This window comes from Aphanomyces astaci (genome assembly GCF_000520075.1).
Source record: "Aphanomyces astaci strain APO3 unplaced genomic scaffold supercont1.100, whole genome shotgun sequence".
Taxonomy (NCBI): Eukaryota; Oomycota; class Saprolegniomycetes; order Saprolegniales; family Verrucalvaceae; genus Aphanomyces; species Aphanomyces astaci.
In genome coordinates, this window is record NW_009798363.1 from 207,767 (window position 1) to 221,861 (window position 14,095).

General features: G+C 49.7%; 7 protein-coding genes across 10 annotated transcripts; 3 read left to right on the forward strand and 4 right to left on the reverse strand.

Annotated features, from left to right (window-relative positions):
* Positions 1–1,242: 1,242 nt before the first annotated feature.
* Positions 1,243–2,940, reverse strand: H257_17211 (hypothetical protein; the record flags this gene model as incomplete). Its single annotated transcript, XM_009845911.1, has 4 exons — positions 1,243–1,388; positions 1,428–1,800; positions 2,319–2,495; positions 2,779–2,940. The coding sequence occupies 4 exons, from the start codon at positions 2,938–2,940 to the stop codon at positions 1,243–1,245; spliced, it is 858 nt and encodes a 285-aa protein (XP_009844213.1).
* Positions 2,941–3,350: 410 nt separating this feature from the next.
* On the forward strand, positions 3,351–4,298 carry H257_17212 (hypothetical protein). Its single transcript, XM_009845912.1, has 2 exons — positions 3,351–3,935; positions 4,040–4,298. Exons 1-2 carry the CDS (start codon positions 3,381–3,383, stop codon positions 4,211–4,213), a joined length of 729 nt encoding a protein of 242 aa, XP_009844214.1. The 5' UTR covers positions 3,351–3,380; the 3' UTR covers positions 4,214–4,298.
* A 361-nt stretch (positions 4,299–4,659) lies between these two features.
* On the reverse strand, positions 4,660–5,510 carry H257_17213 (40S ribosomal protein S15a). Its single transcript, XM_009845913.1, has 2 exons — positions 5,470–5,510; positions 4,660–5,229 (listed from the first exon to the last, which is right to left on the reverse strand). Exon 2 carries the CDS (start codon positions 5,226–5,228, stop codon positions 4,836–4,838), a length of 393 nt encoding a protein of 130 aa, XP_009844215.1. The 5' UTR covers position 5,229; positions 5,470–5,510; the 3' UTR covers positions 4,660–4,835.
* A 278-nt stretch (positions 5,511–5,788) lies between these two features.
* H257_17214 (hypothetical protein) lies at positions 5,789–8,886 on the reverse strand. 3 transcript variants are annotated; one of them, XM_009845915.1, is made up of 11 exons: positions 8,471–8,886; positions 8,304–8,422; positions 8,176–8,240; positions 8,020–8,111; positions 7,668–7,966; positions 7,339–7,610; positions 7,191–7,280; positions 6,577–6,795; positions 6,408–6,527; positions 6,136–6,336; positions 5,789–6,066 (listed from the first exon to the last, which is right to left on the reverse strand). In XM_009845915.1, the coding sequence occupies exons 1-9, from the start codon at positions 8,848–8,850 to the stop codon at positions 6,507–6,509; spliced, it is 1,557 nt and encodes a 518-aa protein (XP_009844217.1). In that variant the 5' UTR covers positions 8,851–8,886; the 3' UTR covers positions 5,789–6,066; positions 6,136–6,336; positions 6,408–6,506. The 3 variants fall into 3 exon arrangements, with proteins under 3 accessions (XP_009844217.1, XP_009844216.1, XP_009844218.1); XM_009845914.1 differs by having other exon boundaries at positions 6,408–6,531; positions 8,471–8,879; XM_009845916.1 differs by having other exon boundaries at positions 6,136–6,531; positions 8,471–8,879.
* Positions 8,887–9,653: 767 nt separating this feature from the next.
* H257_17215 (hypothetical protein) lies at positions 9,654–10,412 on the reverse strand. The gene is made up of 2 exons (XM_009845917.1): positions 10,333–10,412; positions 9,654–10,245 (listed from the first exon to the last, which is right to left on the reverse strand). The coding sequence occupies exon 2, from the start codon at positions 10,239–10,241 to the stop codon at positions 9,759–9,761; it is 483 nt and encodes a 160-aa protein (XP_009844219.1). The 5' UTR covers positions 10,242–10,245; positions 10,333–10,412; the 3' UTR covers positions 9,654–9,758.
* A 481-nt stretch (positions 10,413–10,893) lies between these two features.
* H257_17216 lies at positions 10,894–12,564 on the forward strand. 2 transcript variants are annotated; one of them, XM_009845918.1, is made up of 5 exons: positions 10,894–11,329; positions 11,405–11,566; positions 11,627–11,756; positions 11,812–12,045; positions 12,154–12,564. In XM_009845918.1, the coding sequence occupies exons 1-5, from the start codon at positions 10,940–10,942 to the stop codon at positions 12,360–12,362; spliced, it is 1,125 nt and encodes a 374-aa protein (XP_009844220.1). In that variant the 5' UTR covers positions 10,894–10,939; the 3' UTR covers positions 12,363–12,564. The 2 variants fall into 2 exon arrangements, with proteins under 2 accessions (XP_009844220.1, XP_009844221.1); XM_009845919.1 differs by having other exon boundaries at positions 11,812–12,564.
* Positions 12,565–13,023: 459 nt separating this feature from the next.
* H257_17217 (hypothetical protein) lies at positions 13,024–13,933 on the forward strand. The gene has a single exon (XM_009845920.1). The coding sequence runs from the start codon at positions 13,053–13,055 to the stop codon at positions 13,530–13,532; it is 480 nt and encodes a 159-aa protein (XP_009844222.1). The 5' UTR covers positions 13,024–13,052; the 3' UTR covers positions 13,533–13,933.
* The last annotated feature ends 162 nt before the right edge of the window (positions 13,934–14,095 follow it).

A 14,095-nucleotide genomic window follows, 5' to 3' on the forward strand; every position in this document is an offset into this window, starting at 1 on the left:
GACTCGACCACAAAGGCTACGAGACGCGTCGCTCGCTACAAAGCGCGCCTTGTGATCCAAGGACACACTCAAATTCAAGGCGTCGACTACGAGGAGAGCTACTCCCCGGTCATTGCCAAAGAAATCCTACGAACGATGCTCACTCTCGGCGCGTCTCTCGACTACGAGATCGATGCAATGGATGTCATCACCGCCTTTCTCAACGGGGAAATCGACTGCGAGGTCTATGTCAAACATCCACCCGGATTTGACACCGCGAAGAATTGCCGCGATGTCTTTCGGGTCCTCCGCAGTGTTTATGGTCTCAAGCAAGCCCCTCGCTTGTGGTACCAGACACTAGCTACCTACTTGCGCCGGCAAGGGTACACCCAGCTCGTCAAAGACCGCTGTGTCTTCACCAAGCAGATGGACGGCCATGCCGTTTACATCTGCGTCTACGTTGACGACCTGGTCATCATGGCTCCTTCACCGGACATGATGAGCACCATCAAACATAGTCTCTCATCGCGTTTTCGAATGCACGATCTTGGGGCTCTCACTTTTATTCTCGGATTCCACATTGTTCGAGATCGTTCTGCTCGAACTCTCACAATGCATCAATCGATCCTCAAGAGGTTCAGCATGGAGAATTCAAAACCAGCCCCCACTCCAATGGAGTACTGTACAACCTCAAGCTGTCTGAGTCGATGTGTCCTCAGAACGATGCTGAACCGCTACTCCATGGTGGACAAGTCTTACCGATCGGTAGTCGGCAGCATCATGCATCTCATAATTAGCACTCGACCCGACCTCGCGTACGTCGTCCAACAACTGAGCCAGTTAGTTCCTCACGAACCCCGGCCCTGCTCACTGGCAGGCAGCCAAGCGCGCCCTCCGGTACATCAGAGGAACGATCGACTACGGTCTCGTCCTCGGCGGTGCGTACGATCACTCCGCTCCGCTCCATGCGTTTGCGGACAGTGACTACGCTAACTGTTTTGACACCCGACGCTGCGTCGCGGGCTTCGTGACATTTTACCGGAACTCTGCGATCTCTTGAATCGCTAAGAGGCTACGGAGCATCGTCCTCTCGACAACTGAGGCAGAACTCATGATTCTGTGCACAGTTGCACAAGAATGCCTGTACATCAAGCAGGCAGTTGGTGAGATGGGACATCCCATCACCACATCGATTCCTCTTCACGAGGACAATCAGAGCACCATCCAGCCTGCTGCCCATCCAACTAAAAGTAGCTCTGTCCATCACTGCTCTTTGTCTTGAACCACGGCGTTCTTCACTTCCTTCCACTCGTCACTAAGAATAGTTAACGCCGCCACCTGCTTGAGTAACTCGTCCACGTTGGCTTTCTGTTGTCTTAATCCATCTGCAATCGCTTGCTTCCCTGCAGCTACTAGGTCGTGGGTAGTACTAGTACTATTAATAGTACTGCTAGTCGCGTTAACTAGTAAGTCCATCAACGCATGAACTTGTTTGTTGTTCATTGCTGCTTGAGATGGGCTAATATCTGGAACCAGTGGGTGCATATGGTAGCCAGGCACCCACGCCTCGACCACCTCGGGATGGGCGTACGGCACCCAGTGCAGCTGGTTGCACCTATGTGTGTCCAACTCGGCGTTGTTTGGGGAGATGCCGGAAAACTCGATAAACTGGTCCACCGATCGCACCAGTCCGTAGCTGTAGCAGGCCACATCCGTCATATCCACATATCCTTGACATGGGAGCTTCAGGATGTTCTTGAGCCGATTATAAGTCTGCTGTTCTTGGTCGTACTTGGCGTTTAACGCGGCTGGGGGGGGTATCTTTCCAAAAACTAGATCGTATAATACTCGCGTAGTTGTCAAATCGTTACCTGCCCAAACCATAGATTGTCAAGTCGACATATTCGAAATTGGAGATGAGCAGCACTACTGACAGTGAATCGAGGCAGCGAATCGATACAGTATACGACCAATCAAAAACCGCAACACGAACCAAGTGACCAATAACCAAGTCAACTCTTCGACCAATTCAACATCGAAGTAGTGTGGGAATGAAATTAACGTTAGTGTGATACTGGATGACACTACAGGGAACTTCAGAATGCAAGGCCTACCGAAGAAAGCAAACTTTGCACTCCAAAATTGTCCAATAGAATTGGGTTGTGAAAATAACGATACATGTTTGGTGGATATTTTTATTCACAGTAGAAATCACATTTTTTTAAATACGAATCAATTGTTATTGCTTCAGTCAACTTACATCGCATAATACTGTATAAGATCACGACTATATAAATATTATTATGTCTTTCACAGCCAATGTTTCAATTGCTCTGCACCCCATCGTTGGTGGTGCCCGCCGTGATGAAGACCACGACTCCCGACACGACAAACCAGGTCTTCCTCGTGTCAAGTGTCGTGGTCTTCACTGTGGCGGGTGTCGTGGTGATCTTCGCCGCATCATCCGCCGTGGCGGTGTCGGCGGGTGTGGTGGTGTTGCGGGTGGTGGTCTCGATCTTATATATGTGGGGTGTTCTATTCAGTCGTACACGCTCATAATTGTCAAGCGCTATTACAGTCATGTCGTTACGAGCTATTCGAACTACCATTTCTACGAGTATGTGAACGAGTAATACTACTAGCCCTCGCAGGGCCAGCATCAGCTTGGACATGCAGCTTACTCTGTGATGGCCCGGGCCGTCGCTCGAGAGTATGCGCGGAGGGAGCACAGCGATTGGTTGATTTCTCGGCACACTCTTGCTGCTCATCGCCCTTCTACTGGATGTCACTGTCCGTGACTCGGCCGGCGTGCTTGGACTCGGCCAAGTCGACAAACCCGACGGCAAGATGCGGTCGCTCACGTGCTCCATCTGGAGGAGGGCGTGCGACCGGTTGCTCGCACGGTGGGCGTTCGAGTTGCCCGTCGCCCGACTCACTGTCAACGACTTCACAGTCAATCATGTAGAATCGACCCCGTAGTATAATAACATTATACATTGCTTGTTATGAGTCGTTGTCACACAAATCCACGTACAACCGGTAGGGACGCTTGGTGTATTAATAGTAGTAACGTTAGTGCTAAGCTGGGCTCGTCACCAACCAGCCCTCGTTTAACACATAGATTGTCATATCGATTCGTCACTGGAGCAACGAATGTCATAGGAGAGTTGAGTAAAGATCCGCCTGGGCCAATCAAATCACGTCATGTCGAATTTCTGCCAATCCAAACGTTTGACTCCTCGGCATTGGGCAAAACCACATATATACTAATATTTGTATAGTATAGTAAGGATCAAGTAGATTCGAATGCTGTTTGGCGAAATGACTGTCAAGTCACGATAGAAGGTGGTGACAGTTACATAAACCGTTACTAAACGCAACACACAACCAGTAGTGGGGCAATGGCGACGCAGTTCTCGACACCGCGGCATGCCGCGCGCCGAATTGGCACCATCGCCGCTCCTCCTCCGCCTGCCTTCTCCATGCCAGCATCTGTCCAAGCGCATCCCGATCCGTCGTTGCCCGTAGAAGACGACCGCTTCACGTCTCCTCGCGGGGCGGCCGCTTCATCATATGACTCGCCCCGCCACGAGCTCACATCGTACTCGTCCGACGAGCGCGAAGACGACTCTATGGCGGATTCTTCCCCTCGTTCTATTGGGTTGTTATCCCGGTCGTCACTTCGTCAGCCTCTCAGCATCCTCCCACCGACGCCGCCCCAACGACGGTCGTACTACAAGGACATTGCGTTTGCAAAACCCGTCAAGCCCGTAGACGTATTCTCGCTAGCCAGACACAACCGAGTGGACGACGTCAGGGCCGTTCTGGACCGCGGACTGCCCGTCAACACCCCCGACGAGCACGGCAACTCGCTGCTCATCATCGCATGCCAGAATGGCCTCAAGCGCCTCACCAAGGAACTGCTGCGTCGCGGCGCCAATATCAACGCCCGCAACGTACGCGTTGTGAATTTGTTTTTGTTGTGGCCTATCTAGGATATATATTTATATATATATATGTTTCTCCTCCCATGGTGATCTATTGATTCTTTTTGAAATAGAAACGGAGAAATACCCCACTACACTTTTGCTTTGCCTATGGGTACGGTGACACGTTGGGCGCGTACTTGATCTCAAAGGGCGCAGACGTGTCACTCACCAACGACGACGGATTGGAGTGCTACTATGGCATTGAACCCCCTCCCCACCAACTACCGCAGCAACTACCACAGTAACGATAGAAACCACTCATCCCACGGCACTGTATTACGGCCAACACAGATTGTGTTGCCATGTGATAACATTATCAAGATGTCGACATATTATTATTACCTTGCGATTTTCATACGCAAAAGCAGCAATGCGCAAAATAGTAATAATAACGTTTATAGTATTAACGTTAATAGTTACTGTTAGTAAAATTTACGAGTTTCCAGACCCTGTCAAATCAAATCAAGCCGCCGAATCAAATCACGAATCGACGCTATTGGCTAATAATCCAATTTTGAGTGGATTTGATTGGCTCTTACAGAAAGGCAAGTATAGTCAGCCAATCAGAACTCCAGCGTGATTCAGTATTGATAATAGACAAATTTTGGAAGTGTAAAGCGAATTCACAGTATGGCTAAAATACATATGGTTTGGGTATATAATATCAATAAGAGCGAACAGTAGATTAGACTTGCAATATTAACGTTTATACATATATGTATGTTATATTCCATACACTTTGGCGCATTGCTGCACTAACTAGTGCAGAAGTAGTTAACTACAAATGTAAATAACCAGCACTTGTCATGTTGAACGACCCGAGTGGGGCTGCTTCCGTTAAGAGTTATCCCCGCCCAAACAGCAGACTTAATAGAAGAAGCCGATGATCTTGCCACCAGTGGCCTTGCGACGGGCTTCGTTGTGGTCCATGATGCCATACGTGGTGGAGAGCACGAGGTGGCCGAATTGGCGCGACGGCAACAAGTTGTTGATCCACTTCTCGATGTCGGACTGCTTGACGTCGAAGCGGGGCGAGATCACGCCGCACTTGTTGATGCGTCCGCGCAATTCAATCACGATCTTGCCACCACGGTGGTCGTCGATGATTTCGAATTCGCCAATGTACCCGTTCTTTTGCATGGTTTGCAAGAACTTGACGATCACCTTGGAAGAAGGGCGCACGAGGACTTGGCGCTTGCCGCGCTTTTCGGCGTTGTAGATCGTCTTGAGGCAATCGGCGAGGACGGACATGCGCACCATGCTACAACCACGAGGTGAGTTCTCAGTCAAGTCGCCAAGGTCAGAGCGCGCCGACACCCACAGCGGGCGTCGACAGCGTCTGCCTCCATGGATGCCCCTCACGACGAAGCACGCCGTCCTCTCCACAAGGACGCACGCGTCTTCGGTTGAGGGACTTCCATCTCATCGCCTTCCAGAGGAAGGGAGAGAGTTCTGCATCATCAACATGCACACATTCAACGGGGACGCGGCACCGACTTACATGGATAAGGGGGTCTGAAAAACGGGAAGTTCAAAAGTGACCGCATGAACCATCCATGATTCGACCACAGAACCAACCAAGGCATACCGCCCTCTGATTGGCTGAATTTAGAATACCTGTGAGGATTAATATTACGTCCACGTTAAACTCCACCATGGCTGGATAAAACTCGAGTATGTGATTAGACAGTGTTATCCGGATAATTCCATTCTCGTTTCCAGAAACTCGATGAAAATATATATTCACAGTAATATTATACGAAGCAAGTACTTTCCTATTAATAGTACTACTACGTAGTACTTCGAAGTATGTGGTACTACTGTATTAATATTAATAGTAGTGTTAATATTAGTAGGAAGCTACTAGTACTACTACTAGGAGTTTGTGACCGCATATTGTATGACGAAGTCGATATGAATTAGATCTGCTTGGCGAGCCACAAGTCTGTCTCCATGAGCTCTCCGTTGTACGCGACGACTTGAATGGCAAGCTTCGTCGTGGTCACACTATTTGCCGTGGTCGTTGTCACACTATTTTCCGGGACCGCGATCGCTTCCACAGGCACAAAAGTGATGGGGACGTCCACGCCTTCAAGCGCTGCAAAATACACACACCACCCATTCAGACGACACTAATAGAATACATATATATATATATCCATCTTACTTGGACAAATGCCCGTGTAATGCACGCGGAAATGCAGCACGCTGTGCCACGTCATCTTGGCTTGCCTCAGCACCCCCAGCACATGCCGCCGTAGGGCCAGCCCCATATTGTAGTCGGCAATATCCCCTTCTTGCACGTACACAAAGCCCACACAGAGCATTCTCGTGGCAATCGACCATTCGCTGATGAAATCGCCGTCTCCTATTGGTCATTTCGGAGCCATTTATCGAGAAACAGCCAATCAAACGACGACACCATACATATACACGTACGTTTATGATACCCGAACGGGGTAAATAGTTTCATCGCTTTGTGGGTCAGCGCTACCATTTCCACTTCGACACTTGCTCCCTTGGGCAATGCTGGCACCGTCACCACACAAATGGGCGATACTTTCTATATATATATATATTATTTCCATATATATATATATTGATGTACCGATAAGGCGAGCTTGGCGTCCATTTTGTCGACGTCGTCGTCGCTTTCGTCGCTGTCTCCTTCCGTTTCGAACGCGTCGCGACGATGCAAATTCGACGTAAGCATCGTGCGCAGTTGTTTTTTATACGTCGTACGAGACGTTTTATACACGACAGTCGATACCACGTGCCGCAAATTGGACTCTGTCGCTTCCAGCACCCCCGCCACATTCGATACACACTATTTATATATATATATATATATAAATATCCTAGTCTCCATATATATATATCCACCTCTCAATATATATATATATATATATATATATATATATATGATTGGATTCAACAAAATCCCAGTGTCGCGACAAGTACCCCAGCCTTCAAGTCGATATAGCACCCCCGCAACATTCAATACACACTATTCAAATTCATATATATATATATATATATATATCCGCCTCTCAATATACACACAGTATATATATATATATATATATGTATTCAACAAAAACCCATAGTGTCACGACAGGCAAGTACCCCAGCCTTCAAGTCAATATACATACATTAAACTATACACGAGTATACATATATATATATATATATATTCAAAGATCCATCAAATATTACATTTACCAATGCCAAGTCGTCGGGAGTAGACGACAGCGTCATGGTGGCTGGCACGAGGGGAATTTGCCCCGCGAGGAGAATCAACGACGAGTGCAGCTAATCGTCATACCAAATGAGGTACTAGTACTAGTACTAGTAGTAATACTATTCGTACCGTATTGGCCTGGCTGTACGGACCAATGCAAGTGGGCGCCCACTCTGAGATGCTGCGCACGTGGAGGGTATTTCTTGTAGCTTTGGATGCCCAGCAGTCTAATACTATATCACGTGATAGATGTACTTGGACACAGCTGCGACACGGTGGATTCGCGGCTGGAAAGTACGTGGCAAATACATTGTTCACGTCTCCAAAGGTGTCGATATTGTTGACGTAAACATGCACATACACCACGTCTGCTAACGTCATGTCGTGGCTTTGGAGGGTCTCTACCGACATGTTCTTATAACGAGGTATGGTGGGAGGTTCTTAAAGGGAGGTCGTACGTTCAAGCTGGGCAAATACGTCGTGGACAGTGTCGGTTAAGGACATTGTCGAGTTGGACGAGGCAATGCCAGCTACGACCAGTTGGTCTCGAAATTGACGGGCGGGGAGTGGCGGTGGGGGAAAATCCTTGGGATCGGACACGTCCGACGGGGAATAAATCCCCATACAAGACGTTGGAGTGGGATTCACGGGAATAACCTGGTCTTTTTCCTTGGCTTCGACATGCAATGCATCGATGCAATACAACCCCACGGGGGCAAACATATCGTCGGCGTGAATATGGAGGTGGGCTTGGTCGCTATTTGTGAATCGATTCACAAAACGTGACCAAACGACAACGTAGTTACGTACATGACCAGGCGCTTTGTGTACAACGGGCAGTCCAGCGTCAGTGTTTCGTACTCGCCGCCTTCGCCGCAAATGTGAAACTGGTACTTGTCGTGCTGAAACAGGTCACGTTTTGTTAATCATCACTTATGTTGACCATAATAATAATAATAATAATACCAAGTCGAGAAACGTCGAGTGCATGTCAGCAAGGGACTGCCCGAGGTGCTTTTGGGGATTCAACCCTAGTAGTATGAGTTAACAAATGAAGGCGAGAAAACGTTCACAAATGGTTACGATGTATATACCCATCGACGCCACTTTGACCAAGATTGCGTGCACGCCGCGGTCGAGCATCTCGTCCATGAGTTCGTGTTGCGGCCGACGCCATAGGTACGCCAACGACGTCAAGTTGAGCCGCGCGCATCTACATTGAGATCGATGGATACATGTCATTTAGATCGCTTCCCCGTACACGTGCTCGACGCGGGTGCGTTGGTAGTTGGAGAAGATGGCACCACTCGACACGGCTTGAACGTCGGGGAATTGCCGGTGGACTTCTTCCAGCAGGCGAAGCAAGTCCTCTACTTCGTCGCCTTCCGTGGTATCGTATCCCATGTCGGTCGACACGGACGTGCCTTGGAGGGTGTGCGTCACCCACGGCAGCTCCATGCACGTCGCAATGTGTTCCACAACGTGCGTGCCAATGCTCTGGAACATGAACGAGTCCACTTCCTCGTTCGCGTGCGGGGGCTGCAATGTCGCCAAGCAGATGATCTCATGCCCGTGCGACACGCACTTCATCATGGAGTAGATGCTGTCCTTGCCGCCACTCACCAGCGCCACCACCTTCATCGTGCGTGCTGTCGTTGTTGATGGATGGCACCAACAACTCAACGATATCCGGATATATGCATCCGGATACCACTTCAAGCGTTTTCGCGCACTTCTTAAAATCATCCACGCGATCTTTGGACGAGGAAGCACATGCAGAAGCAATGGAGACACGACCTTCATGACTTGAATGAGACCTCGAGAAACGGAGGCGGCATCCTCCACGAGATGCATGTCCTCGACAATGCGGACCTCCATGAAATACTGGCGGCGACAAGTCCGGAATGCTCATGCAACGGAATGTGGGGACAACAGCTTCCGTGATACAGGTGCAAGCAGTGCGTCTGTACCATGTCATTACTGTAAGCGATTGCAGGAAAGTAAGAAGCAGAAGACTCCGATGCAACTAGAAGAGATGTTTACTCGCAACAGGAACGCTGCCCATACGAAGCGTCTCCATGACGTATGTCGCATCTGGATTGTTCACACATACCCCATAATCAAGATGGACTGTGCCATGATATGTTCTACATACCATCTTGGCGCACTTGGTCCACAACCAACAGGTACATTGATCATCACCACAAGATAGCAATACCATTCCTCAGCCACATCACTCGACACACCGTACTACATACAGTACACCATCGTACAGTAAGCGTATCTGTCCCCCTACTTCTACCCATCACATCTCTCATGACTCCATTCGTGAACCTCCACCTGTCCATTCGACTGCATCGATCCCATGTCGTGTCTGTGTCCTGTATGATACGCACGATGAGAGAGAGAGACAAGTCGTCGCGCCTGTCTGTCTGTCACAAGAGGGGACGTCCACGACCGCAATGTTCGCGTGCTTTCACTCGTCATTATCGAAACACACGCTCGTTTCGTTAAAATGGCCTCCTTGCTGGTCGACACTAGGTCGCTGCTTACATCAAGTCGACGAAAGGTTGCGGAGCCAACGTGACGGGGGTCACGCCCTGGGTCTTCAACGTGTACGCGGCCTTGGGTTGGGTAGGTTCGCGCTTGATGGCAAGGCGCACGCCGGTGACGCGCGCTTCCTTCTTCTTGATTTCGTTGGACTTGACGCGGTCCAAGAAATCTTGGCGGCACTTGGACGCATGCACGTGTTCCAAACGCACGTTGATGTGCTTGTGGATGATGCGGTTGCCCACCACCTTGTTGACGCGGACGCCGACGGCGCGCTTGGTCACGTTGTACACGCGGCCGGTGCGGCCGTGGTAGAACTTGTGGGGCATACCCTTGTGGACGGCACCGTTGGCCTTGATGTCCACGTAGTCGCCCACCTTGAACGTACGCAAGTACGTCGTCATGTTGATCATCCCGCGGTGGCGGAACGAACGGGCAAACATGTGGCGAGTACGCGCACGGGTACCGAAGGAATGAGGCATGTTTCTACACACATACACAACCCCCTGCGCATGAGACCATGATCATACACCCACGACGAAATCGGCGGCGCCGACGGCATCATCATCTTACCTGACGCAAGGAGGTTTTACGAAAGTAAATGCCCCACGCTCGTTTTGTCAACCCAAAGCTGCAACGATTGGTCTCCAATCCCTCAACTTCTGTACACCAACAAAATATAGGCTTGGTATCCGGACATTTATCCGGATAGGTGGTTGTATCGAGGGGTTGTTGTATCGAGGGCCTGGGTTTGGTGTGAATCGAATGCGTTTTTGTGGAGAAACCCGAGGTTGAACGCGTTGTTTTAGCTCACCCGATGAATAAAAACGGTTTATTTCTAAGTGGACTGAAACAAGGGAATTCGACCATGGAAACCTCGGAAAACGAGTATCTAAACAAAGAGGTCAGTGCATAGCAACACGAACGAATTGTGCGGTATCCGGACACGTATCCGGAAAGGTTGTTGTATCGAGGGCCCGGGTTTGGTTGAAACGAATGCGTTACAGTATATAGTGCGGTTTTAGCTGACGTTCACAATCGAATGGATGAATAAAAACGGTTTATTTCCAAATCGATTGAAACAAGGGAATTTTGACCATGGAAACCTCGGAAAACGAGTATCTAAACAAAGAGGTCCGTCCATTGCAACACGAACGAATTGTGCGGCGGCACATAGATCATGGACGAGGACTTTGACGAAGAGTTTGGCGATGATGTGCTGCCGACGTCGGTAAACCATCAAGCTGCATCAACATACAAGGAAGGGGTGGTGACGACGGTGGAATCTAAAGGTCCTCAGGAGGAAGGGGAGGAGGTGGAGGAAGAAGAGGAGGGCGATGTCGTTCTGTATGGCAACATGAAGGAATCGGCGGCGGCCAACAATAATCCAGCCGACGAGGACGACGAAGACGAACTCGAAGAGGAGGATGAAGGCATCGCCATTGTACTCAAAGACTCGACGGCATCGCCTTCCAAGCCGCAACTTCGCTTCACCCGCGGCGACAACCGATATGTCCGTGGGGACCACGTGAGCCCGCAACTTCAGCCTGCTTCTCGCGCCGGCAACGAGGTACCCTAGTTTGCCCAGATGCATGTTTTTATCCATGTCCTAAACACACGGGATGATGATGTTGTTTTCCCCTAGCAATTCGACCCATCGTTTGACGAACTGGCCCTTCTCGGCATGGGCGGCCGCCGCACCGCATTCGACGTCGACATCGACGTGTTGGAAGACAAGCCGTGGCGCAAGCCTGGTGTCGACATCTCCGACTACTTCAACTACGGCTTTGACGAGACCACTTGGAGGGTACGCGGTTCGCTTCCATGATCATCCCATCATCCTCGTCGTGATCATGTCCTTTCCTAGGAGTACTGCATCAAGCAGCAGCAGAATCGGCGCGAATTGGCGTACAAGAAGGCACAGGACAAGGAGGCCGAAGAGAAGGAGAAGGCTAAGGCCGCCGCGGAGATGGCCGCGTACATGCCGCCTCCCATGGGTACGATCTTTCCGCGTCTGTCCTTTCCCTCAGGTTCGTTCTTTCATATTCGCAGGCAAGGGCGGCAGTCACCACCACCATCATCATGGGCCTCCACCACACATGTTCCGAGGCGGACCTCCTCCTGGCGGCGGACGCGACGGTGGATGGGGCGGCCCGCCATGGGCGAATGACCCGTCGTCCGCTTCCTCACATCGGCCGCTTAAGGACAAGGACTACTATCCTCCATCTTCGTCGCGATCTGGGAAACAAGAGCACCATTCTCGTCGGTCCCGGTCGCGATCTCGAGGTGAAATGAACGATTTCACGTTTTGTGGTGGATATTATATATATGTTTTACACCATGGCATATATTTGGTGAAATGAGAATGTTTTTGATATATATATATTCCGATAGACAAAGACGAGCGCAAGCCGTCGTCACGGTCAAGCCGTCCATCCAGTCGGTCGAGAGAGCGAAAGGCCCCGCCGCGCGAACGCAGTCGGGAACGAGAAAGGGGCGACGGCGGCAGAAGTCGGGAACGAGAAAGGGGCGACATCGGTCGAGATCGAGATCGCGGCAGCCGTCGAAGCCGCGATCGAGACTCGCGCAGCCGCCGGCGGTAGAATGCCTCGCGCATGTTTACACCTCGGAAATGCACCTATCTCGATGGACTACAGTACATACTTAGTGCAAGATGATGGACGAACCCTACTATAGTACTACTAGTGACGAGTATGTACCCCGTTGATACATACTGTAGTATTCGATGTAGTACATAGTATTAGTAACGTTGAGCCATCAATAGTATTACTACAGTAGTCGGCAGTACAGCAGCACCCACCACGTTGGTGCAAATACTTGTACGACTGGCAACCAGACAAGGTATATTAATAGCATACTAACTACTATTAATAGTACCTACTAACTGTAAGCTGTACGAGTAGAGCATTACAGTACTATTACTCCTCTACGACTGTAGTAGTACATACTAGTACTCCTGGAGTACTTAGTATTAATTTATAGAGAATTATCAGAGCCTCAGTCATACCCGGTATATCTATCTACATATACTGTACAGTGTACATCAAGTATATATATAATACTAAGTATATAGTTGTGTGTTTTGAGAAATTTCTGGACCTCCGGTTCTCAATGACACATCCATCGGTTTAAGACCTAAAAGCACATGAAAAAGACATCGCTTGATTCGATGGATTTCACCCAAACGAGCAGTAATCCGATGACTACGTCGTACGGTATCTATCCTTCCTTGGGTATCTGTCATTTCGAAACTTCAGCTGATCTTGCTTGCTATGCCAGCGTTCTCGCTCTGGCGCGTCTTGATCGTGCTCGTGGCCACCATCGGCTACGCGCTCCTTTGGTACGTCTCCCCTGCCGCAGTCGCGGACGAACTGCATGTGTGGGTGGCCGTGGCGGCCGCGGCGTCGCTCGCGTTCCTCTTCGTGGTGCCCAACTCGGTCAAGGACTCCATCACCACGACCTTGTCCCACAACGACCGCGAAGGCACGCCGTCTCCTGCGGCCACCGCGTATGCGTACCGCATCTACTCGCTGACGTTGATCTTTGTGAGTGTGTTGATTCTGCTGGTGTTCCGAGAAAGCACCGCTCCCCACACCGTGTCCGTGTACGCGGTGGCCCCGACCGTGTTCATTTGGTTCCTCTGGACCGTCGTTGAGGACTTGATCGTACGCTTGAAAGGCGTGGAAGCCGTCGCCGACAACGTTGAGACCCGCGAGGACACGCCCCTTGTTGCAATTGTCACAGCTCCTTAACACCGATCGAATCTACAATTCGGTTCTACCTGTCGTGGACGTTGCTTTCTATTGTGTGGTTGATCCAAAACGCAGTGTTAGTCGCTCTCCACGATAGATACCCTTCACGAGCGATGTGACTCGTATCGAAACAGGAACCGCATGTCGAAGGAACCTTTTGAGACCACCACATGATGCCTGTGATACGAGTAGTAGTACTATGGTGCATTTCAACTAAAGACTACAAAAAAATGCCTTGTCTTTCGACAGCTATTCCAACTTTGATATTTTTTAGGAAAATAAGCCGTAATAACGATAGAACTAACTGGTCAAGACCAACAGAAGTTACGGTTCAAAATTTCGATTGGTTAAAAATTGATCGAGTAATAGAATTTAAACCAACCAGCCTTTTTGTATGGAAATATATGGAGCCAGGCACTTTTTGGCCGAAAAGGAGCATCAAGTATATCTTGGTCTTTGTATACCGCACTTATCCGTATGAACGTTTCCATTGTATCCGGATATATTCAGGATGTTTAACCTATTTACCAGATAAAAAACGTAAGTAAAAATAATTTAACGTC

What these genes read in the sequence shown, in the direction of transcription:
- H257_17217 (XM_009845920.1), top strand. Translation starts at nt 13,053, where the DNA reads ATGCCAGCGTTCTCGCTCTGGCGCGTCTTGATCGTGCTCGTGGCCACC.
- H257_17216 (XM_009845918.1), top strand. Translation starts at nt 10,940, where the DNA reads ATGGACGAGGACTTTGACGAAGAGTTTGGCGATGATGTGCTGCCGACG. An exon ending in TTGACGAGACCACTTGGAGG is followed by an intron (nt 11,567 to 11,626) that starts GTACGCGGTTCG and finishes GTCCTTTCCTAG; the next exon opens with GAGTACTGCATCAAGCAGCA. An exon ending in GTACATGCCGCCTCCCATGG is followed by an intron (nt 11,757 to 11,811) that starts GTACGATCTTTC and finishes TCATATTCGCAG; the next exon opens with GCAAGGGCGGCAGTCACCAC.
- H257_17212 (XM_009845912.1), top strand. Translation starts at nt 3,381, where the DNA reads ATGGCGACGCAGTTCTCGACACCGCGGCATGCCGCGCGCCGAATTGGC. An exon ending in CCAATATCAACGCCCGCAAC is followed by an intron (nt 3,936 to 4,039) that starts GTACGCGTTGTG and finishes TTTTTGAAATAG; the next exon opens with AAACGGAGAAATACCCCACT.
- H257_17215 (XM_009845917.1), bottom strand. Translation starts at nt 10,241, where the DNA reads ATGCCTCATTCCTTCGGTACCCGTGCGCGTACTCGCCACATGTTTGCC.
- H257_17213 (XM_009845913.1), bottom strand. Translation starts at nt 5,228, where the DNA reads ATGGTGCGCATGTCCGTCCTCGCCGATTGCCTCAAGACGATCTACAAC.
- H257_17214 (XM_009845914.1), bottom strand. Translation starts at nt 8,850, where the DNA reads ATGAAGGTGGTGGCGCTGGTGAGTGGCGGCAAGGACAGCATCTACTCC. An exon ending in CGCACCCGCGTCGAGCACGT is followed by an intron (nt 8,423 to 8,470) that starts GTACGGGGAAGC and finishes ATCTCAATGTAG; the next exon opens with ATGCGCGCGGCTCAACTTGA. An exon ending in TTACACGGGCATTTGTCCAA is followed by an intron (nt 6,067 to 6,135) that starts GTAAGATGGATA and finishes TGTATTTTGCAG; the next exon opens with CGCTTGAAGGCGTGGACGTC.